This window comes from Cyprinus carpio, chromosome A20 (genome assembly GCF_018340385.1).
Source record: "Cyprinus carpio isolate SPL01 chromosome A20, ASM1834038v1, whole genome shotgun sequence".
Lineage (NCBI taxonomy): Eukaryota > Metazoa > Chordata > Actinopteri > Cypriniformes > Cyprinidae > Cyprinus > Cyprinus carpio.
In genome coordinates, this window is record NC_056591.1 from 11,937,805 (window position 1) to 11,961,860 (window position 24,056).

A 24,056-nucleotide genomic window follows, 5' to 3' on the forward strand; every position below is an offset into this window, starting at 1 on the left:
CCTTCATGAAGGATGAACTAGGACTGGCTAATGTCTTGAAGCGTATAGAGAGAAACCCTGTTAAATCTTGCCCTTTGCCACCCTGTAAAGAGACCTGCTGCTATCAGTGTTTTCACAGCCCTGTGATCTTTGCTCCTTTGCCTGCTCCTTTTGCCTCTGCAGTTCTGGAGTCACACTTTCCATTAGCTCAATTAATCTGAGTGATGCTGGGGTTTTTGATGTCTTTAATGGACCACTGCAGGCAACCTAAACACCTCTGTTCTGATGCTGTGAGTGCATATGTGTGTATGTACCCCACTAAAGAAAGGCAGTAAATCACCAGCCACTGTCCTAATGAGCAAGGGTACGAGTAGGTGGGCGTAACGGGGGTGAATAGGGGCAAGCGTATATGTGTGTTCGGGCCATAAAGTTGTCTTCTGTCACAGCGAGAATGATGAATTTATCTTGTCGCACTTTTAAGGCAACACAAACAAACAAGACTGACCTCTCCTCCCTTCTGCTCCCCCTCTCCTTTTACAGCAATCTGCAAGCAGGGCTGTAATCTGATTCACGGAGGCTGTAAGGTGCCTGGAGAATGCAAGTAAGTGTTTGAGCATCATTTCATGCTCGGTTGGCTGGGCTAATCTGGCTCCTTATTTCAGCAGGGCCATATGTGCTCATGCTGATAAGGTCTTTTCATTTGTTTACCTTTCCATTAATTAATTAGTGCACTGAAGCTATTGTTTGTGCAAGCTGTTTTTGTTTAATATGCTTTTTTGATCACGCTATACTTTCTCTCGAGTGTTTAAATATTGTGATCGTTTAACATTTGATGGGATGAAATACTTTAAGGCATCACTATTACTGTTGCTCATACTTAAAGGGCTAGTTCACACAAAAATTGCAGTTACTCACCCTCATGTTGCCTCAAACTGATACTATTATTCATATTCATACCAGTGTGGTTTGATCTTGCATGTCACACAAATGTGGTTGAGCTCTTTGTATGTGCATTGATCAATGTTTATATATATAAATTAAATCTATCCTTTTAAAGGGTTTGGAATCCCTTCACCCTTTAATATGTAATTCCTGTTACACTTAAGTGATCCGATGTACAGTTTCCATCTGGCAGATGATACAACTGGCAAAAAATGGAGTCATATCTAGGGTTCCTCTGATTTGGATCTGTCTACCACCTAAAACACTGTAGCAACCACATAGCAGTGTTGTTATAAACTATCTGAAGACTTTAGCAACCTCTCATAACACCCTAGTCACACATTTTCTTTATAAACATTTGAAATCTAATTTGAATTGGACTTTTTGGAAAGTTGCCCAAAGCAGTATCCCAGCCCACCTTGTGTTTTGGACATTATCATCATATGATAATTACAGTATGTCAAATGTTGGTATTTTGCTTTTACTATCACAGGAAATTCTGATGCTTCCTGTGTTGGAGCTCAGCGTGAAATCCACCTCGCCGTCCCACATCGCATTCTCCTCTCATTCTCTTCCTGTAGCTTAGCTCTGCCTTCTTCCTTTGCCATAGAAAAAACTCCTGGTCTTTAGCATGAGTAAAGCCTTTTTGCTCATGCCACCTACAACCTCTCTGTGTCTAAGGGCAGGGAATGAATAGATCCAGATGTATTTAAACCAGGAAGTCACTCTAGACGATGATGACATACTGGAATCCTTTGACAACAAATCATTCAGACACTTAAGGACCCGTCATGCTTCAGTTTTCTAGTCCTTATGACTACTGAGCCCTCCTTTACATTTTCCGAGACCTGAGCGGTTTAAGAAGGACATGGATATTTTCTGCCTCGACATCAGAAAGGCCAGGAGTAACGTGTCAGGGGACGCTGGGGCCAAAAACATGCTTGAGGACATCTAGTACCCAAGTTTCTCGATGGCCTGGAAGAAATAGTTTCTGGAACCGGGGCTAGGAAACAGAGGCCAATATTTTATTTCAGAGTTTGAGTATTTGGGAGGCCTCACTCCCCTGCAGGATGCAGTGACTCGCTTCCCTGCCGTCACTATCTTGATAGTCCTTGGAAGGAAGGAGGTGGAGACTAGAGGACTGAGGTTGCCACAGACAATTAACAAGATGTATTAGTGGGGCGCAGAAAGTGTTGGGATATTTTTGCCAAAAGTGTAGTAAATCAGTCCAGTAGATTTGGTTTGTTTTGATTTTATTTTGTTTGTTTTTGCACTTTTTTTAAATAACCATTTTAGCAGATTTTTTTTTATACATCCTAAGAAACAATTGGGTAAAAGTAACTGTAAAAATCTAGCATAATTCAGAGTTTACCACAAAAATGTATATTGTCACAATTTATTCACCCTTGCATCTTTCCAAACCTGTATTACTTTCTTCTACAGAACACAAAAAAGATATTGTTTAATTGTCCACACAGTTAGGTCCAATCAGCATTTTTTTTGTGTGTAAACTACCCCTTTAAGTTTACTAACACTTTGTAGAGCCACTGCAAACCCATGCTGTGAATCAAATGTGAAACAAAATGACACATAAATGCACTTGTGTTTTAAGTTTAAGGTGTTTTTATGGTTTTAATGTACATGTCCTGACACATAAAGTAAATGCAATGCAACTTTCTCTTTCTCTGAGTTAGTGAGCAAGCTTATGTTTGGCAGTGCTCGGCAGAGCTGAACGCCCCCGTGCACAGGCAAGGTTCAGACTCTCCCCACACACTCTACTGCCTACATGCTCTTTCATACAATACTAGTAAGGTTGTTACTGGGCAGCGCAAAGCTGTGTGTGCTCTGGTGTAAGTAATCCAGCCTCTGGCCTGCCCCTATGGCACAGATCTGGGGGGCTATTTCAGAGACTTCATTGGAGATGTTATAAGGGGATTTGGATCAAGGCCTCCACTGCATACAAGAATGTGCCAGGTGTGTATGCAGTGGCCAAATCCACTTTGCCCACCTCCTCGAAGAGCACATTTATTTAGCTTTATTTAGTTAGTAAACACCATTGCTTTTCACCTTTAATGCTTTTGGAGTTGTTGTGAGCTGATGTAAGGCATTGTGGTCCTGATTTATTTATTTATTAATTTTTTTATGAATGCATTGATATCAGCTTTAGATAAATGGAAAAAAAAATGCAAATGCTAATTGTTAGAATATTAAACTGATAAAAGTAGTTAAACTTTAATTTGTTAACATTTAGTGCATTAGTCATTAACAAACAATACATTTATAGCATTTGGGTAGTAGTTATTTCTACATGTTAACTTTAAATAATGATATGCATATTATTTAATGTCAAATATGAACATTTTTGATATTCAAATTGATTTGTTACATTGTATTGTTTGCAGCATTTTTTAATCTAGGTTAATTTATAAATCTACTTTTGCCTGTTGTTAATTTATTTTAATTCTGTTTAGTTTAATATAAAAAGGTCTTATTTAAAATGTAGAAATTAACACTACACAAGATTAATAAATGCTGTAAATATAGTGTTAATTGTTAGTTTATGATACCTATTGCATTAACTGATGTTAACAAATTGAACTTTTTGTAAAGTGTTACCCTTGAAAACCAAGTGTTACCATGAAAATATTAATGTATAAACATATTACTGGGAGTACCATGTCAGTACCATGGTAAATTAATAAATCTGTTTTTTAGAGTACTGTTGTAGTATTTCTGTCACTGTTCCATGGTACCACCACAGTACTTATTTATAGGGCTAATAAGTGTTAGGTCTTCTCTCTTCGAGGCACTGAGGTCGAGATATGCAGACAGCGTCTCTCCACTCGGCAGCTGGAGTTAGGCCGTACCTCCTCTGCAGGAGAGCTGTCTTAAAATAGCCTGCTCAGAAATGATAAGACAGCTGGGTTAGGGGTGTGGTGGGGATGGAGAGAGCGCACCACTGGCCTTGGAATAGCGGAGTGCTGCTATAAACCAATGATTAGTTAACCCCTCTGCAGCATTTCCCTCTGCGCCCCCGAGCTGCGACTGAACCGCCCGAGGGGGGAAGTGTGTCTGTGCACGGTCGTGAAAGTGTTCTTAACCTTTGTCACCCAGAATGTAGCCTTGCCCTAAGATTAGGTGTCAGCGCAGCGACGTGCAGCTGTATGTTTGTTCCTGTCTGTCATTAAGATGTCATGGTGGTTCAGTCCTTTATGTGTTAACACCCTTATGTGCTTTTCAGTTGCAGCTACGGCTGGCAGGGCCAGTTCTGTGACGAGTGTCTGCCGTTCCCCGGCTGCTTGCATGGGACATGTGTCATCCCCTGGCAGTGCACTTGTGAGAAGAACTGGGGCGGCCTCCTCTGCGATAAAGGTAAGGGTCCTAAATGCATCCAACATGCTGATACTGAAGTTTTGACCTAGTTAGTTTTCGAAAAATGGAGGTCAACCTGGAAGTGACCCATAAAATGGTCAGCAGTAAATCAGAATGAATACGTTAAGCCTGTGAACATCCAGCCTCGGAGGTGCCAGGGTAGCAATTTTATATTGTGGCGTTAAATAGAATTACAGTATCTTAAATAGAGCTGGTTTATTGGCTGCAGTATTGGCACAGGCTGGGCATCATGTGACAACGCACGCACAAATACACTCTGGATATTGTGGTTGTGATTTGGAGTGGTGCTCGGATATCTGATCTTTTGGTCAGCGTGTGTCCTGGAAGGTGGTTAGGAATGAGAAGCAGCTGAGAGGTGCCTACAGTTCTCTTTATTTATTTACCAGCTTTTATGTGCACAGCCTGGCCTTACAAGGCCTGCTGGGAGCCCAGCAATAGTTTCTGCCAACTGTTTTCATTCAAAGTGCAAATGTTAGCAGGCTTAAAAAAATCTGAATATAGGGTTAGCATTGCTTTCCCCATTGACTTAAGAAGTACCCCAGTTCCTTATTATTTTATGTGTCTTTACAGATCTGAACTACTGCGGCAGGCACCATCCCTGCGTCAACGGTGGGACCTGCATGAACTCTGAACCGGATAAATATAACTGTGCCTGTCCTGAAGGGTACTCTGGCAAGAACTGTGAGATAGGTACGAGATGGATGGAGGATTCAGTAAATAAAAGAGCTACAGTGTACATGGAAAATTAATTATATGATGTTGTATAGATGGATGGATGAATAGAAAACCTATGGATGTATGGATACCTAAATAGAAAAAAGATGTATATATGGATGGATGAATAGAAAAAATTATGAATGAATGGGTGAATAGAAAAAAATGATGGATGAATAGAAAAACCAATGGATATATGGATGGATGAATGGAAAAATGATAGATGAATGGATGGATGAATAGAAAAACGATATGTGGGTGGATAAATTGAAAAAATGGATGTTGGGTTGAATGGGTGGTGTTGAGGTGGATGGATGGATTAATTGATAAATGGAAAAATGGACAGACTGATGTTGGGATGGATGGATAATAAATAGAGGGTAGGTTGATTGATAAATGAATAGAAGGATGGACGATAGATGGATGCGTGGATGGAAAAATGGTAGATTGATAAATGGATGGAATAATAAATGGATAAATTAATGCATTGATAAATGAATAGATGGATATATAAATGGATTGATTTATTAATTGATAAATGGATAGATTGATTGATAATTAGATGGAAAAATAGATGGATAGATGGATGGAATAGAAAAAAGATGGATATAGGGATGTATGAATAGAAAAATTGATGGATGGGTGGGTGGATGAACAGAAAAAACGATGGATGGATGTTGGGTTGAATGGGTGGTGTTGGGATGGATGGGATGGATTAATTGATAAATGGATTGATAAATGGAAAAATGGATAGACTGATAAATGGGTGAATGAATGGATGGAAAATAAATAGATGGATAGATTGATTGATAAATTGATAGAAAGATGGATGGATAGTTGCATGGATGGAAAAATGATAGATGGACTGATAAATGAATGGACTAACAGATATATGAATGCAATGGTTAAATGAATAGACGGATGGATAAATGGCTAGATTAATAAATGGATTGATTTATAATTTGATGAACGGATAGATAAATGGATATGTTTTTATTTATATATTTATGTGGGTGTATGTATATGTATAGATTGATATAGAGGTAATTAGATGCATTTTATCAGTGTCTTTTCTGTCTATATTTATGAAGCATTGTTGTGTTTTTGCAGCTGAACATGCGTGTGTTTCCAACCCCTGTGCGAACGGAGGAACGTGTCACGAAGTCCCGACTGGATTTGAGTGCCAGTGTCCACCAGGCTGGGAGGGACCCACTTGTGCTAAAGGTGCGTAAACATTTCGTGCACCTTCCTGTCTGACTTTTTCCAGGCTCAATTTGTTCAGTCTGGAGACCTAGTTACAGACCTACACTAGAGTATACACACCCGTCCCCTCCCCAACATGTGTCCAGATGCTGAGGCCAGTGTCATGCTTGTCATGCTGGGATGTGTCAGGTATATGGGAAGGGAAGCCAGTCTTGGATCTTGGCTGCACAGCGGGGTCCCATCGCATGGCGAGCATAGCTTGAGCTCTTACTGGTCCCGGATTAGAGTCTGGTGATACCCATCACTGAGACAGGGGGATTTGCATAATCTGTCTGCACTTTGAACCAGCATTTGGCTTCACAAATTGAGAACACAGTGTGTCATGGGTCACCCTTCCTTCTCCACCCCTCCCGTTCCACAAAACATCCCACTTTAGCTCCACAGGGCTCATATTTGATCGGCTTCAAATGTGTTTCTCACCTCCTGGATGCCCAGTGTTTTAATGTTTGGTATTTCTCACACTCTTCATCGCTCCTTCCACATCCTACCTCCTCAGTCTCATCCACCACACATATGAGGCTGTATTTCCATCGTCATAGCAACAGCAGGGTCCCCTGCTGGAATTTGGACATTCACCCCCCCCCCACCTCTTCCCTCTTCACTTGCCTGTCTGACCCTTTTACACACCCCGCTCCACCCCATTCACCACAATATATGTATAAGACTAAAGCAAGAAGAAAAGGAGGGAGGAATTTCTCTTGTTTTTGTTTCCTCCTGTTTTCTTTCAAATTTCGAATGGCTGCTGCTCAGTTCTTTGTGCTTTTGTGATCGTATTAAAACTGTAACGATTTGTGCTCTAATAGCAGCTAATCTGGCGACCTGGATTATATCAAATTAATCGCGTTACTGTATTCCACAAAGAAAAGCCTTTGCTCTCTGACACACTGACACTCTTCCCTGCCCTTTCCCCATAGCCATTTAACCACCTATTATATTATATTATATTATATTATATTATATTATATTATATTATATTATATTATATTATATTATATTATATTATATTATTATATGACATATAATGCATCATTGCATCATTTTTTTTGAATGATGCAAAGCAGAGATAAACACAGCTTCGCATTATGTAGAGTAACAAGTTAAAAACAATAATATGTGGAAAAATATGACTGGATGTGTGTGAAGCTATTGAGAAATAACCCTATACTTGCACTCGTGTGACTGTACATCATTTGTATTATTTAACCAAATTGGGACCTACTGTGATGACAAGGGAAGCAGTGCATCATCAAAACCGTTCACATTTATTGATATTTGAGTACATGCTATAGTTTTCTGCTTGGTGTTGGATTTTCTTTTAAATTTTGTGAATATGTCACAATATATAAACCATAAAGCAGACATGTTGAAACATTTCCATTGCACTGTATACATCATAATGCTTTCCCCCACTTTGAATAATTTTTAATCAATGTAACCGATCCTTTCTCTAGCATGTGTATCTGCAGTGTATGCGTGTGTGGTGGGCGGTGAATAGACTGCACACACATGCTGGGTGTAAAGTTGCCCAGTTTGAATGTTTATATGCATGAAACTGAAAACTTTCCATAATAGTATGGGATGTTAAGGCTGTAATAGCTTTTTTATGCAAACTGTCTCTCAGCATGTTATTTTAAAGCACAATTTTAGGTGTGTTTTTCATATCTGCGGAACGTAACATGATTTTGTTTTGATGTTGCAGACATGGATGAATGTGCCTCCAGCCCGTGTGCGCAAGGCGGAACATGTATTGACCTGGAAAATGGCTTTGAGTGTGTCTGCCCTCCTCAGTGGGCTGGGATGACGTGTCAAATCGGTAAGATTGAGATCCTCCAGTATTGCAGTCGTGTTTTGAACTATAGCATTTCGGGAGGTTTGAGTTTGTAATACACACACTGTTCATCGGACCATCCACTCATGCCATATTATTCATTTTTGCATCTAAATTGCATGCACTTTGCAAGTCTGCATGTGTTTTAGGCAAAGCAAGACTTAAAACAAGATTTGATTAGTCTGCATGAAGAAATTGTAGTGGCAACCTTATCCTTGTTGACTGTAAGACATGCATATGTAAAAAGGAGGGCCAGCCTTAGAACTGGTTCTAAAACTAGATCACATGGCCCATTGCAGGTGCCACAGGAGTTTTTATCATCCTTTTGCTCACAATTTGCTTGTCAGGGGAAGTGATGAATGTAAAAAGGAAGTGGATTGTGACCTGTAAACAAGCGTGGGGTGGGAACAGGAGTCGGGCTGCTCATCTTACGCTTCGAACCTTAGCCTCCAGCTTGTGTTTCACTCACAAGAGCCAGGCCTGAGCATGGTGGGGAGTCGTGTTTCCAGGAGGACAGGTGTGCAGGGGAGTGAAACACAACTCACTAGGGGCCCCTGATGAATATTTAAACACCTAATAAACACTAGTTTTTTCATGGCTAAGTCAAAAGAGTCGTAGCCCCCTGAACTGATTGGTCACCTGCTGTATGCTAATAGTGAAGGGATGAGAAGAAGGAGGGGTGATACGAGTGGACCCTTAGTTTACGATTTTTTTCTTGGTACTTATTGTCTTGTTTAAACTTCCTTTAAACAAATATATTTAAGAAGAACATTTAAAAAAATATTTATTTTGTATATTTTCTATTGGTTTTCTTTATTAATTTTATTTAAAATGTTTTCAGTGAATATTCTCCAAAATCTAAATATGTTTTTATGTATATTTATACACTACTGTTTAAAAGTTTGAGGTCAGTAAGATTTTTTTTTTTTAAGATAGTTGTATTATATTCAGCAGGTATTCGTTAATTTGATCAGAAGCATCAGTGAAGGCATTTACAAAACATTTATATTTTAAATAAATGCTGTTCTTTTGAACTTTTAGTTAGTTTTCAACATAGATTTTAAAAATGTTTCTAAAAGATTTCTAAAGGATCATGTGACAATGAAGACTAGAGTAATGGCAGCTGAAAATTCATCTTTGCATTACAGAATTAAATTATATTTTAAAACATATTCAAATAGAAAACTAGAATATTACTTTAATTTAGAATATTAAAAATAGAATATTACTTTTTATCAAATAAGACTTAGATTTGTTTGTTTAGAATTTTTTTTTTTTTTTGCTGTGTAATGGTCATTGATCAGGAAGTCAAGCAGACTGGCATCGTCGTGACTGTTAGAGTTTCAAGCCAGCAGACTGTTCAATGGGCTTAATGGTGGTGGGGTTACACAACGAGATCTCAGATTTCTCTGCTCCTCTCCTGCTACTCTACACTTCACATGTCCTTCTTTTAATCTCCCAATCTACCAATTGTCTACAAAATCTCCCAATTCTTTCTTTCCCTCACTTTCACAGATGCAAATGAGTGTATGGGGAAGCCTTGTGTAAATGCTCACTCTTGCAAAAACATGATTGGTGGATATCACTGTGACTGCTTTCAAGGATGGGCCGGACAGAACTGTGACATCAGTCAGTATCTCCTCATGCTCCTCGCCTCTCCTTTCCTCCGTCTTTAACAGCATACACTATAGTGACACTCAGGGTTTCCTCTTTGGACACTTGATATCCTGTGGGGTTCTGCACACTGTTTATTTTATCTTAGGCTTTACTTACTGTTGCATGCTGGGTTATTGGTTATACCTCACGTTTGTGTTGATTTGTAGTGTACTAACTTTTCCATCCTCAGCGCACTTACCAAGCTCATCTAATTTGTATTAATTGCACGTCTTCAGCTGTCCCTAACTGCTGTGCTGATTTACTCCACTTAGCCATTGATTAATCGCTTCATTTAATTTGCCCATGACTGCAGATCTCAATGGCTGCCATGGACAGTGCCAGAATGGTGCAACATGCAAGGTATAGCCTTTACAATTCTTTGTTTACTTTAGCATCTCGATTAATTGTTATTTATATTTAGTGCCATTTTATTTGTGTCTGTGCAGGAGCTGGTTCATGGAGGTTACCACTGTCAGTGTCCTCCAGGTTTTGTGGGCTTGCACTGTGAAGTCTCAAGGAACAAATGTGCCAGCGGTCCTTGTCAAAACGGCGGCCACTGCCATGTCATTCTGGACAGCTTTGTTTGTGAATGTCCGCTAAACTATGCAGGGATGCTCTGTGAGGTGAGAATCTTTACTGTTTATAGTGATTAAAGACATTTTAAAACTGCTTTTTAATGGAAAACTTTTTGTCAGTATTTTTCAACATGATGTTTTTTTTATTTATTTTTGTTTTGTGCCCAGATTTTTTGTTTTGTTTTCTTTTCTGTTTTTTTTTTTGGTGTTTTGTTTTGTTTTGTTTTGTTTTGTTTTTTGTTTTGTGTTTTGTTTTGTGTTTTGTTTTGTTTTGTTTTGTGTTTTGTTTTGTTTTAGGGTTTTAGTCGGAATTCATCTGTTTGTTTATAAACATTTAATGGAAACAGAGGGGCTCAGTCTTGATTAATTGGTGACATTTAGTACTACAGATGGTCACTTCACCATTCATACTTTGCTCACAATCTCGTTTGGCAGCGCTAAATTGGTTGGCACCCCCTTGTTGTGTGTATGTATGTTTAAAGCCTTGGTGTAAGGCAGATCAAGCCTGCTATTCTGCCACAGGTGTGCCAGGGTAACTAGAGTAGGGTTTGGGTGGAGGGCTGAAGTATTTTTTCTTCATGTGGGCATTATTGCTGGTCTGGAGCCAGTTTAAGTCTTTTGGAAGGCTAAAGATGGACTTCTATAGAGGTGCTGAAAGCTGGTCCTGAGCCAGTCTCGGCTTACTGTGCAGACTAAAAATAAGTTGTAGTGAATGAGGCAACTCTTCTCTTGGCCTCTTGGCCGCCTGCCCACAGTCAGCCCGGGAAAGAGAGGGCCTTGATTTTTCACGTTATATTCATGCCTGGGACGCCATACGCTCACATTAGACCATACTGTCTGCAGTCTCTTGGAAAAGTGAGACTATACTAGGGAAGCTTTTGATCTGGAAGGGCTGTTTTCAGTGCAGGTGCACATGAGGCTATATATAAAGCTTTGGCCCAGTATTGACATAGAATCTGATATGTTTTGATATGGGATTAGGTCTCTTTAATTGAAATAAAAGTCATAAGGAAATATGTGATTTCAGATGCAGTAAAATGCTCAAACCACTTTATGAAATCCTCAAACCACTATATATCTGTTTGCTTTTGATAATAACCTTTAGATTAGTAATTAAAAATGATATGTTTTGACTACCAACATACCACTGTTTGAAAATCATACTGGTTTTTTTGTTTTGTTGGTGTGGTGATGGTTGTTTTTTTTTTATTTCTTTTTTCTGTTGTAGTTTAATGTATCTTGATACAGTCTGGTTTGCAGACTCTCCTCTTACATCACTGCCTGTGAAGAAGTGCTTTGTGCAGGCGTTCGGCTTCCAGTATATACAATGCATATCCCTAATAAAATAAATTCAGCAGTCTTGGAGCTCAGGAGAACAGCGTAGTAGAACAATCTAACACCATACATGGCAGCTGGCAAGATGTGTACTTTAGAGAGGTTGTTTGCATTCCAAAAAGGATTCCAAAACTCCCTAGAAATGTATTTGTGAGAACACTGAAGGGCTCATAGAAAGCTGCAGAAACCTACATTAATCAGTAAACATGATCAGAACAGGTGTTTGTAGTGAGTTTTTCCTGTTTGTTATTATATTATATTATAATATATTATATATAATTCTGCAATAAAACAGTAATATTGTGAAGTGTTGATTTAAGATAACTTTTTTTTTTAAAGTGTTAAAAAATGTCGTATTAGGCTGTCAATTTAACACATTAATAAAAAATGTTTGTTTTTTTTAATAATACCCTTGACCCATAGAGAGTTTGACACAGCATCCTAAAAATGTGGCACACATGGTGAGAAACATGGTGCAATGGGTAAAGACATCCATCTGCTTGTGTCCTAGACTATAATTAACAAATAGTGAACGTGTCCTAAGTCTACCTCAGACAGACTGGCAAAGTCAACTACAAAATGATAGATTGCTGTGGACTGAAGACCAGTGATTTGACTTGTGGTCAAAAAAGCCTCTTCTAAACCCACTTTTGTATAGAATAGAATAGAATAGAATAGAATAGAATAGAATAGAATAGAATAGAATAGACAAATTTGAAGAATTATGAGTTTCTGTGTGAATTAGAAATTAATTTCTAAGAATATTTACCAGAACAAGGCCAAGTCGAGGTAGAAGGAGAACTAGATGTGCAAAAGTGTTCCTTGTCCCAGCTGAATATACTCGGTAAGAGCGGAAGGATGTCTAAATTTAGCTGCACAGTTTGTTTTGATTGGTCTCTTGTGTGAGTATAATGGTGCTGTCTCCTTTAGCTGTAGGCTTATGGGAGCCTTCCACAGCTTACCTGACTGTTTATCTTATTAGTTTAAGAGGACTGGCCTAACTCATTCACTAAATCAAGCTCCCGGTCTCATTTGAAGGTGGAGAGTCTGTCTCACCCAAACCCCTGTGAACCGAACCCCTGTCAGAATAAGGCTTTGTGCTACAGCCTGCCTGGTGACTTCTACTGCGCCTGTCCTGAAGACTACGAGGGCAAGACCTGTGAAAACCGCAAGGACCACTGCAAGACAACCCCTTGCCAAGGTACTGCCCTTCCTGTTCTGCTGCCGACCCAGATGCAATAGCCAAAAATTACCTGCTTTTGAACAGTAGTGCACAATAGTTCACCTTAACAGCCGTCCGATCTTATTCCCGCTTCTCTTGTTTTCTCATTCCCAGTGATTGACAGCTGTACAATTACTGTGGCGAGTAACAGCTCAGATGGGGGTGTGAGACACATCAACTCTAATGTGTGTGGTTCTCGTGGCCACTGTATCAGCCAGCCGGGCGGCAACTTCACCTGCACCTGTGAGCTCGGCTTTACAGGAACATACTGCCACGAGAGTGAGTCATACTTGCTGTTTCACCATTTTCCCTTTTTTAATCATATTCATGTGATGCCTGTTTGTCCTTGTTTGTTCACTTCTTCATTCATTTTGATTATTCTTATATAGTTGATGGATAATTGGCGTGACTTTTCAAGCAATTTCAGCAGATTCCTGTGCTATAATTCACAACAGTTTTAAGCAAAACTTTTCAAGTTCTTTTCAGATTGTTTTAAAAAGTAATGACAATTTTTGAAATATAAATATTAGTTATAAAAGGTATTTTATTAGTAGTCATAATTATTGATTTAATAATTTTATAAATAAACTTGTATTCATTAGTTACATAATATATTTGAAAATTAATTCATCATAGGTACCACAAGGCCAATTAAACTGAAAATATTATACACACACACAAACAAAAACAAATAGCATCTAGGGCATCAATGGAAGTAATAACATCTGACTATCTGTACTAAGTTCACATGATCAATTTGATTTGATTAAGGACCTAAAAATAGTGCAGAATCATAATTCATAACATTATTTAATTTCATTTTGTTGAAAACATGGTTTATTTCCATTTTTGTATTAGATTTTAAGCTCCTGAGGTTCAGTTAGGTCTTTTGAACCCCATTGTATATGTACATTTTGTCCTAAAATGATGATGTTCATTGAAATTTTATATATCAACTACCCAGATGTAAACGACTGTGTGAGCAATCCGTGTCAAAACGGAGGTACCTGCATCGACGGGATCAGCTCTTTCCAATGCTTCTGTCCGGATGGCTGGGAGGGTGACCTTTGCAACCTCAGTGAGTGTCCATCTTCATCTTCCTCATCATCTTGATCTTCTTTACATTCAGTATCTTATCTTTCTCACTTGTATTTCTGCACTCAGATGTGAACGAGTGCAGTCTGAGCCCCTGTAAGAATGCCGGCCACTGTGTGGACCTGGTCAATGACTTCTACTGTGAATGTGCCAATGGCTGGAAAGGAAAGACCTGTCATTCACGTGAGTTACCTCTCCATGTTTTATGTTTAAATACTCCCTCTTTTCCTGTTATATAATTTAGCTGCATATGTTAACTGACTAGTAATATTTTGAGTCATTTTTTTGTGTCTTTAGGTGAAAATCAGTGTGATGCCACCACATGCAGTAATGGAGGGACCTGCTATGACCACGGAGACACTTTCCGCTGCGCCTGCGCTCCTGGATGGGGAGGAAGTACATGCAACACAGGTGAGTAGACCTCTGTGAAAGTCCAGTTTTCATACTCGCAGTTTATTTACAGTTGGGTTTCTTAGACTTTTTGAACCAAAAACACCTGACATGACGTGGCCAAGTATGGTGACCATTACATAAATTAGTGCTCTGCATTTATCCCATCCAAAGTGCACACACACAGCAGTGAACACACACACACCGTGAATACACACACGGAGCAGTGGGCAGCCATTTTTTTTGCTTGCGGCGCCTGGGGAGCAGTTGGGGGTTCGGTGCCTTGCTCAAGGGCACCTCAGTCGTGGTGTTGAAGGTGGGAGAGTGCATAACCCCAAACTATTCATAGACTCCCCTCGCTTGCATGAATATAATCAAATCAGTCCTTCTCAACACAGTCAACGTTGCAATCCTGCATTCTCACTCTCTTCATACATGCTTCATACATGCTTCATACATGCGTGTGTGCGTGCGTATGCGCAGTCCCCAAACACTTTTCTAATTAACATATAATATAATTATTATTTTTTTTTATTTTTTTTTAGTTTACAGTTTATATTGTATCATGGTAGATTTTTTAATTTTTTTTTTATTTAAAAGAATGTAAATATAAGTACACAGTCTTCTATCTTTGTCTTTTTTGGATTCCGATTCATTTTGGAGCTGGTTCATTTGATTCAAGACTTGAAACCTTACAGAAACCTATACACAAAATGAATGTAAAATTATCATTATTATTATTATTATTATTTTTTTTTTAGTAACAGATTATGGCATTTTCTTAAGACCCCTTTAGCTATTGGCCCCTGTTGGACCCTAATTTGAGGTATACTAGTCTACAGAATCACTTGTGTACTTTCTGTAACTTTCCCATTTGCTCTTTCTGCTTCAGCAAAGAACAGCACTTGCGCCTCCAGCCCCTGCCTGAATGGAGGAACATGCGTGGGTGGTGGTGACACGTTCACCTGCATCTGTAAAGATGGCTGGGAGGGGCCCACCTGCGCTCAGAGTGAGTGAATTCCCCAATTCACTATTTAGCTGCCAGTGCATGTCTGCATACCACTAAAAGCAAACATCACGATCCACAGAAGTGTTAAATTACATCTGATCGATGCGCAAATGCCTTGCATTGACTCTCTCTTCCTCTCTTGTGATTCATTGCAGACATCAACGACTGCAACCCTCACCCCTGGTAAGAAGACCTATGTGGCCCTGCAGTTGTTCCTCTTCTTTTTTACTCTGTTCTGCCTGGGGACGCCAGTAGATCTGTTGTGTCCTCTGTTTGGGCCGACCCTCCCCTTCCCTGTACAACATAGACGGCTAGGAATAACCCTTTCAATATGGCTTTCTGCCCTATTCCACCCTGTTGTTCCTGCCCCGTTAACCCCCATTCTCTGCGAGCGAATGCACCGAGGGGAGGGGTTTGAAGGGGGACGTTGGTTGTAAAGACCAGAGAAGATGTCCCTAAATCACCCCTAAATCCGACAGCTCAGGAGACCCCGGGCTGGTTTTAATGGGGACCACAATAGAGCCTATGGCCCTAAAAGAGCACCCCCAGCGGTGAGGGGAGGAGGGGATGGACAGGCTCTTTTTCTCCCAGCCTGCTCTGTCCTCCTGCCTTTCTTCATCGCTGACCTGGGAGCAAGGGATTTGGGAGGTGGGGCAGAAGAGGGGGTGGGGATCCCAGCAAGGAGCCACTGTGGGGATTTGCATCTGAAAGGTGCCAGTATCCCGCATCCCGCTTCTTCCATCTCTCTTTAACTCTTTTCCTTCCCCCTTTTTCCTGCCTTTCCTCTTCTATACATGTATATTGGAAGTATCATGTCAATCACTGGGGCGAAGGTGTCTCTTTGGGCTGATAACCTCATTGTCCTCGCGTCTCCTTGCAGCTACAATGGAGGAATCTGTGTGGACGGGGTGAACTGGTTCCGTTGTGAATGCGCCCCTGGATTCGCTGGACCCGACTGTCGTATCAGTGAGTATCTTGAGGAGGAAAGAATAGGGATAGAAAGAGGGTGTTGGTGGATTACCGAGCATCCCGTGCCCTTTGACCTCCTCGGGGGTCAAAGGTTTAGGCTTGGATATGCATAAAGAAAGGGGAGGTGAGTTTATTTTTATTGTGCAAGTGATTTATTTTCTTTTGTTTTTTGTGTTGTGTCCATTGATGGCTCTGACGTACTCTTTAAGGATTCCATGCATTTCCCCGGCCTCATTTTCTGAGGTGCAGCCATGGGAACGCCATCAATCCACACAGTTTTAGCTTTCCTAACCATTTGACATTTCTGCCCTAGGCAGTAGGTGTATTGATGCGAATGCATGTTTTCTTTGCTTCACCAGACATTGATGAGTGCCAGTCGTCACCCTGCGCCTATGGTGCCACCTGTGTGGATGAGATCAATGGCTTCCGATGTGTCTGCCCACTCGGTCGCACTGGACCTCAATGCCAAGAGTGTGAGAGTTACTGTTTAATCATTAAATCAGTCAATCCCTTTTCATCTCTCAGCTTGCTGATATTGAGAAATGGACCTTAAAGTCCCCATGAAATCATGTGCTTTGCTTATTATTTCAAAGTGAGTGCCTCTAATATAGCCAGAATGGTTTATTTACTTCACAGCCGTGAATATTAATTCTGCTTGTTAGTCGGAAGCAGGTGGGACTAGGGTTGCAAAGAGCTGGAAAATTTCCGGAAACTTTCAAAAAATACCTGGAATATTCCAGAAAATCCTGGAAAGTTTCCAAAATTTCTGGAATGTTTCCAAAATTTACAGGAAACTTTCCATCTTTTTGCAACCCTGGGTGGGACATTCCGTCTCTAGAGAGCATTTGATTGGACAAAAATCTCTCTAGTGCAGGATGTCAAATATTTTTTGTATGTTTTCTGGAAAATAAACACTGTAAATTTTGAATGTGTATATACTACTGTTCAAAAGTTTGGAGTTGGTAAGATTTTTAAAATGTTTTGAAAGTAGTCTTCTATACTCACCAATGCTGCATTTATTTGATAGAAAATACAGTAAAAATACAAATATAAAACAACTGTTTTTTTATTTTCATATATTTTAAAATGTACTTTTTTTGTATTTCTGTGATGGCAAAGCAAAATTTTTAGCAGCCATTTCTTCAATGTCAAATGATCTTTCATAAATCATTATAATATGGTGATTTGGCACACTAGCATAGATGTGCTAAAAGCTATTAGATATGGATCTAAAGCCACAAAACAGAAAATATGGTTCCTAAGGAGTGAACGACATGAAAGGCAGGCGGCATCGTTCGTAGGAGCATTGACCTGGCATCATGTGACTTAGATCATTCCAGACAGGAAACTGATCTGCTTCTAAATTAGAATTGGCCCCAGTCTTACGGTGTTTGTGTTTGTGTTGTGGTGCAGTCATTGGCATTGGGAAGACGTGTCACTATGCTGGACTTCAGTTTCCGCATGGCAGCCGCTGGGAGGAAGAATGCAACACTTGTCAATGTGTCAACGGCAAAGTGGAGTGCACCAAGGTAAGTGCCTGAAGAAAACATGTCGAAAAACATGTCTTCTTTTTTTTTTTTTTTTTTTTTTTTTTTTTCTCTTTTTATTTATATAAATAAATCAATGTGTTCATGGCACTTTCTCAGGTGGTGTGTGGCCGGCGACCGTGCCTGTTGCCAGGGACGCCAGGGCAAGAGCTTCACTCCTGTCCAGGAGCTCGTGAGTGCCTGGAGCACAACTTCCTGACGTGTCTCTCTCCCCCTTGCCACCAGTGGGGGTTTTGTACGAGCCCTGAAGCCGCCCCAAACCTCCAAACTAAATGTGAGCCCAACTCAGTCTATCTGGACAAGAGCTGTGCTCGCATCACCCTTATATTCAACAGGGACAAACTACCCACAGTAAGTATTCACCTTTAAGTTGGTGTTTTGTTTCATTATACAAAAGCCCTGTGATGGTACCAAGGTAAAAGATGGTATCAGATGGTAATACCATGCCACCTTGGTGAGCATAAGAGACTTCTTTCAAAAACGTAAAATCTTCCAGACTCCTAACTTTGTAATGGTAGTGTGTCCAGAAAATCATGTTATTACCAGGTTAACATGATCACATAGAAGACATAGCAGTAACTTTACTTTAATATGACAATAGTCTTATCCAAATAAACTGTATATTTCTGAAAAATATCATAGTACCTTAGTACTTTGGTATTGAAGTTGTCCAAATATGTCAAAAAATTCCAGAAAGTATGATATTACCAGGGTACCATGTCCAAAAAAGGTGGTAATGTTATTGGGTACTGTACCTTTTGATCGTTCTCCAAACGTAATTACATTATGATCTACAATAGTGCTGTTTCCGAAATATTCTTCTAAGTACGCACTATGCATTCTAGGGAACGACAGTGGAGAACGTCTGCTCAGAGCTGAGGTATATGCCTGCCACGCGGGGCCTGGCGAAAGATTGCACGCTGTTGATTCTTTGTGACCTCTCCTACAAAAACCAGGACGCAGTAGAGGTGGCCATCGTAAGTACATTTTGAAGACCCTCGCTTTGTGCACCAAGGGAGAGCTTTCTATGCTCGCACATTTTAAATTCATGATGCAGTGATGTGTGGGCCCTTAAGATTTATTATCAGCAGAATAGAAAGTCAAAACCATGGGGGTTCTGGATACTCATCGCACAAGTCTGTTAATGGATGCAAATTTGTTTTCCTCACCAAGTCGAGCACAGTTCTTCGAAATGCCCGAATGCCCAGAGCAATGCCAACTGGCCCCCTCTTCAAACCAGCCCATTATGTTGTAATGAGATTCGGTTGACTGACCAGCAGCGGGCCGTACTGCATTGCAGCATTCCCTCCACCCACACGGAGTGCTGGAAACGGGTTTCAGCGCATCTCACACAGCCTTAGGATATACACTTTTGTATTTAGACAAAAAAATGTTGCACAACCAAATAAGCTTGAAAAAAAAAAATACACTTGGGTAATGATATGAAAATTAATATCTTTGTGCTGTCAGGCAAGTTTTGTGTAACTTGAAGCCATGTTTCCTGTGTTCAATGAAACATTTTGCCTTACGGAAGTTACTTACAAATAGTGCTTACCTACAAATGCATCCTTTATCCTCGATCAGATTACACTAAATCCCTGCAGTGTTGTAACAAGTCAATAACTAAAGGCCCATGTTTAACTGTACTGACTCATTAAAATGGAACCTGTAGGCAGGAACTTTGAACAGCTGCAGGTTTTTGCATGTTGAAAACAGAATAGAGTTTAAATGATTGAGTCAGCTGCTTTTTTGATAAAGACTGCTTTCGTTTTAGTAATTTTACTGTGTGTATTGTCATAGTTAGATTTCAGTTCTTTTTTTTTTATGGTCTGTACCAAAATATTTGTATGATGTAAACAAATTTTAAAACATTACAGAAAACCAAACATTTAGTTTACAAGACGTAAAATTGGATCTAGAAGATCAACAAATACGGGATTGTCAAGTGTCAATGCAGCAATGCCCCAAAACCTCACATTTACAATCAATAATTGTTCTTTGTAGGTTGCTTTTCTTTGGAATCTTGGCCTCATATTACATGTTTGGGATGCAGTCTAATATATATTTAATCCCATTATTTGTCCTGCAGTCGTTCCAGCCGGACGAGCAGCCTAACCACAGTCAGATCCAGGAGGCAGCTAGTACCATAGTCAGCATGCTGTCCAAGCGGCACAACAGCACCGTCATGCTTGCCGTCATCGAGGTCAAAGTGGAGATGCCGGTCATGTCCCAGACAGTGGGTGAGTAGAGCAGGGGCCAACTGGCCTCAAGGCTAAAGCCAGCCTTCATCCCCTGACCGTGTGTCAATGCCCCGTCTCCACCAATTAGTGCGGCTGAAATGTCTTTGTTAGTCACAGGAGGAAGGGTACCGAGAGGATCCAGCAGTTGTGGGCAGGAGGTCATAAACCTGTGTGACAGTCATATAACTCCTCCGCAGTCATCTGTCACACCACAGAAATACTTTGAGAATGATGGGACTAACTTAATGACAACAAACTTTTGGGTCAAGGCAAAAAAAAAAGGAATAATATTTGAAACGTGTAGGAATTAAAGCCAAATTATTTGGTCTTTTTCTCCCTCATTTCGATTATGTAATGTTATAGTCGATATTAAAAAAATATGCTATTTTGTCTAATAAAAAAAACAATTTAAAATAATTCTTGTCAATAGCTAATGAATTTTTAAGTGGCTTTTTATCTTAAAAATAATTTATACATTTAATTATTTTTGAGTGTTTATTATATTTATTATTGTGAATACAAAATAGTGTGATTTATTTTTTTTTTTTTATTTTTACTATTTTGTCTTAAATAATATTGGAAAATTGATGTATTGAGTGTCCACAACTAAATATCTAATGCTGGCCCATCGAAATATCTATTACTTCAATTCTGTTTTTTAAAGTTGTGGCCCATACGGCTTAGATGGTGGTTATTTTTGTTATCATGTTATGGCTAATATTATACTATTATATTTCTATTTTGTTTTTTGTTTTTTAAAGTTGTGGCCCATACGGCTTAGATAAAAAAAATTGTCAATAGCAAATAGTGTTTTAAGTGACTTCCTAATATAACAAAATATATACTATTTTTTCTAATTAATTTAGAGTTTTTATTGCAATTGTATTAGACAAAATAGTGTTTACATATATCCCAGATTTGCCATGTCTGACTCGACTCTCTTTCCATACAGACTACCTGGTGCCTGTGTTGTGTGTCGTCTTGTGTGTACTCTGGGTCTTCTGCATCATCGTCTGCGTGTGGTGGACCCGTAAGCGTCGAAAAGAGCGTGAGAGGCGGGAGCGCGTGCCCACGGAGGAGAGCGTCAACAACCAGTGGGAACCGCTGAGGCCTGTGACGCGGCCGCAGCACAAGGACAACCGGGATGCGCAGTACGAGCGCACCAAGCTCATGGGCTCCCCGGATCGGACCTGCACAAGCGGGGAGGACGAGGAGGAGATGGAGGAGGAAGAGCCGGAGCTGGTTGAAGAGTGGTGTGGGACAGAGGGGGGCAAGCATCACATCCAAAAGTACTCTAAATCTGCAGCGCAGACCAAGAACGGGCTGATCTGCACCACGCGGAGCAGCGGCAACAGCGGCGACTGCAGTAGCCCTTCCCTCAAAGCACCCTACTGGACAGGCTTCAGCCCAAAGGACAACAACTGTAAAAATGTCAATAATGCCACCACCGGCCAAGAGCACAAAGAACATTGCGTATGAGCTCCGTCGAGCAGGATGTGGAGACCAAGGCCATCTCAGAAACTGAGTTTTTCCTCGTGTGTTATTTTTATGTTTGACTTCTTCGAGATGTTTTGAGGCTGATAAAGTGGCAAATTTCTTTCGTTCCTTTTTTTTATGTACAGAGGAAGCAAATTATATTTCTTTATAAGGAGGCAGTGAGAAACCTTGCTTTGTTTTCGAAGAAAAAAAACTGCTGGATTAGGAGCAGGACTAAGGAACTCGTGAGAGAAAACGTATAAAGACACTTACGTTGTTGTTGTTTACAAATGGCTGTGCTTTTGGTTTTGTTTCGAGTGGCCCAATTTCGGTGCAGACCACATGCGGGGGGTGGGGGACACTGGCTTCGGGGGATCCCCTCCAACCGTTCATCTGTTCTCCTTCCACGCCTGCCTTACCGAGCTCGTCGTCCGTGAGGAGGGCTACGGTGCCTATAAAGTGGCCTTGTTTTTTTTTCTGTTCTTTCTGTCATCTTGGCTGAACACTCTTTAAAAAAATGGATTGCAGTATTTTAAGTCGGTCGCAAGTGCCTTCAGACAAGCCCCTCGGTTTCAGGGTCTCCTGACCTGATAGATCACGACAAAGAGGAGAGGCTGGTCTTAAGAGCAGCTCCCATATCACCATCAAGGTATTTGTTTAAACAAAGACAAGAGATCTGTAAATATTTGTATATAATAAAGGAGTCGCTGTGTATATTTGAATTTAGTAACTTAAGTCACTTTTTTTATTATTATTATTGTTGTTGTTATTATTATTATTATTATTATGATTTAAATATTATGATTATTATTGTTTATTGTATTTTTTTTTCTTTTCTTTTTTTTTAAATACCATTCCTTTTATTTATGCCAGCTGATATGGCAGGTTTTGTAAGATGTATACAGCGTCCCAGTCAGAACAAAAATATAATCAGAGATCATCCTATTATGTTGTTGGTTTTTGTTTTCACTAGACACCTATACAATCGTGTGCTGTATTGTGGCGTGTGTGTTCGCTTTCTTGAAGACCCCTATTCCCTTTTCACACCTGTCCTTTCTTGCTGATCATAAAACCATGCTCCGTGTTTCTTGTAAAAATGCTGATATGTCAAAATTATGATGTCCAGCTGTTTTCTCCTCCTTTTCTGTTTTTGTTTGTTTGTTTGGTTGGTTGGATCTAAATTTGATGAAGGGAACAATTATGTTTTAAAGCATTTGTACTTGAGGTACCAACTCAAAGAAATGGATTAGCTCAGAAACGGCTGACTATGATTTGATTTCTTTCATCATGGTGTTAAATATATATATATATATTTTTTTTTTTTTTGCTTATGGGAAGATGACAAACGTTTAAAACTGTTCCTGAACAATTGGTTCACAATCAAGTGCAAACAAACTAGTATAAATAAGCAAGTTATCTCAATGTCCATTATGGAAGGGAAATGGGGTGGAGCTGGAGGACAGTTTTCTTGTTTTGTTTGGTTTTTTTTTTAAGATGTCTTTTTTTTTTTTTTACAGAAGAATTGCTCTGAAAAAAAGTTATTTGGTTCATTTAGTGGAATTTATGTTTGTTCTTAGAAATAAATCATACTATTTATTAAAGCATTTTATAACAATGTGCTCTAAAGAACCACTGTCTGCTGGTGTTCAGAGTTTGTGGTAAGTCTTTTCATCATATCGTATTACCAATACAACAGAATAATCCCCCTTCCCCTGCCAGAGGTGAGGACGACTCCGGATCGATACAGGAACTCGTGCTTCCAGTCGAGATGCTACTGACAGGAAGCAGCCAATGGTAACTGGTCTCCTGTTCTCGGCTGACTGCTGGCTGGCCAATGGATGATGGGTTTCTCGTGGCTTCATCTGGTGTGAATGTTTTATGAGAATGCTTATGATGATGCAGTAAGTTTGTTATGGTTTTGTTCCATAAGTAACGGGCTCTAATGGAACGGAGGCCTGGAGTCGTGTTTCACATCGCTCACAATACCATAGTGTTGGGTTTAGGTGTCTCTGATGGTGTAAGTGAACTTGGGTCATGCAAGTAAAGTGGGGAAAAATGACATTATGAGAGTAAGGCAAATCCAGTGAAGAAGAGGAGAACTGCTGCTGGGAGCTGTAATTAATGGCGGTTTGATAAATGTTTTTAATGGTAAATGGCCTACATGAAATAAACTATTAACCTAGTTGTGTCGCTTTTTAGATATTCTATGAAAAGCATTGTAAAGCAACATAAATTTATTGCATTTTTGTGTGAATGTCATTATGCCACAAGAAAAAAATAAGGCAAAATCTTTCGTGACCTGACAATGTAAAGCTTTACTGCTCTGGGGTCATTCCCGTTGAGAAGTAGATTTTCATATCCCTGCCAAATATGTCTTGATATATGATAGCATGAATTATAAGTTACTTAACCCATTTGAGTAG

At 39.8% G+C, this 24,056-nt stretch overlaps 1 protein-coding gene across 2 annotated transcripts in view; it reads left to right on the forward strand.

Annotated features, from left to right (window-relative positions):
• LOC109071944 (protein jagged-2-like) overlaps nucleotides 1–23,816 on the forward strand; it is a 47,777-nt gene extending 23,961 nt beyond the window's left edge. Inside the window, exons 5-26 of one of the 2 annotated variants that reach the window (XM_042777634.1) lie at nucleotides 520–580; nucleotides 4,163–4,293; nucleotides 4,885–5,004; nucleotides 6,139–6,252; nucleotides 7,991–8,104; nucleotides 9,635–9,748; nucleotides 10,089–10,135; nucleotides 10,222–10,398; nucleotides 12,724–12,886; nucleotides 13,022–13,186; nucleotides 13,872–13,985; nucleotides 14,072–14,185; nucleotides 14,300–14,413; nucleotides 15,285–15,401; nucleotides 15,557–15,584; nucleotides 16,282–16,367; nucleotides 16,730–16,843; nucleotides 17,784–17,899; nucleotides 18,017–18,268; nucleotides 18,763–18,894; nucleotides 20,007–20,157; nucleotides 21,110–23,816. In XM_042777634.1, coding sequence (XP_042633568.1) covers nucleotides 520–580; nucleotides 4,163–4,293; nucleotides 4,885–5,004; nucleotides 6,139–6,252; nucleotides 7,991–8,104; nucleotides 9,635–9,748; nucleotides 10,089–10,135; nucleotides 10,222–10,398; nucleotides 12,724–12,886; nucleotides 13,022–13,186; nucleotides 13,872–13,985; nucleotides 14,072–14,185; nucleotides 14,300–14,413; nucleotides 15,285–15,401; nucleotides 15,557–15,584; nucleotides 16,282–16,367; nucleotides 16,730–16,843; nucleotides 17,784–17,899; nucleotides 18,017–18,268; nucleotides 18,763–18,894; nucleotides 20,007–20,157; nucleotides 21,110–21,636 — 3,071 coding nt within the window. In that variant the 3' untranslated portion in view covers nucleotides 21,637–23,816. The remainder of the gene's footprint in view (nucleotides 1–519; nucleotides 581–4,162; nucleotides 4,294–4,884; nucleotides 5,005–6,138; nucleotides 6,253–7,990; nucleotides 8,105–9,634; nucleotides 9,749–10,088; nucleotides 10,136–10,221; nucleotides 10,399–12,723; nucleotides 12,887–13,021; nucleotides 13,187–13,871; nucleotides 13,986–14,071; nucleotides 14,186–14,299; nucleotides 14,414–15,284; nucleotides 15,402–15,556; nucleotides 15,585–16,281; nucleotides 16,368–16,729; nucleotides 16,844–17,783; nucleotides 17,900–18,016; nucleotides 18,269–18,762; nucleotides 18,895–20,006; nucleotides 20,158–21,109) is intronic. The other variant, XM_042777635.1, reaches the window with a different exon arrangement.
• The last annotated feature ends 240 nt before the right edge of the window (nucleotides 23,817–24,056 follow it).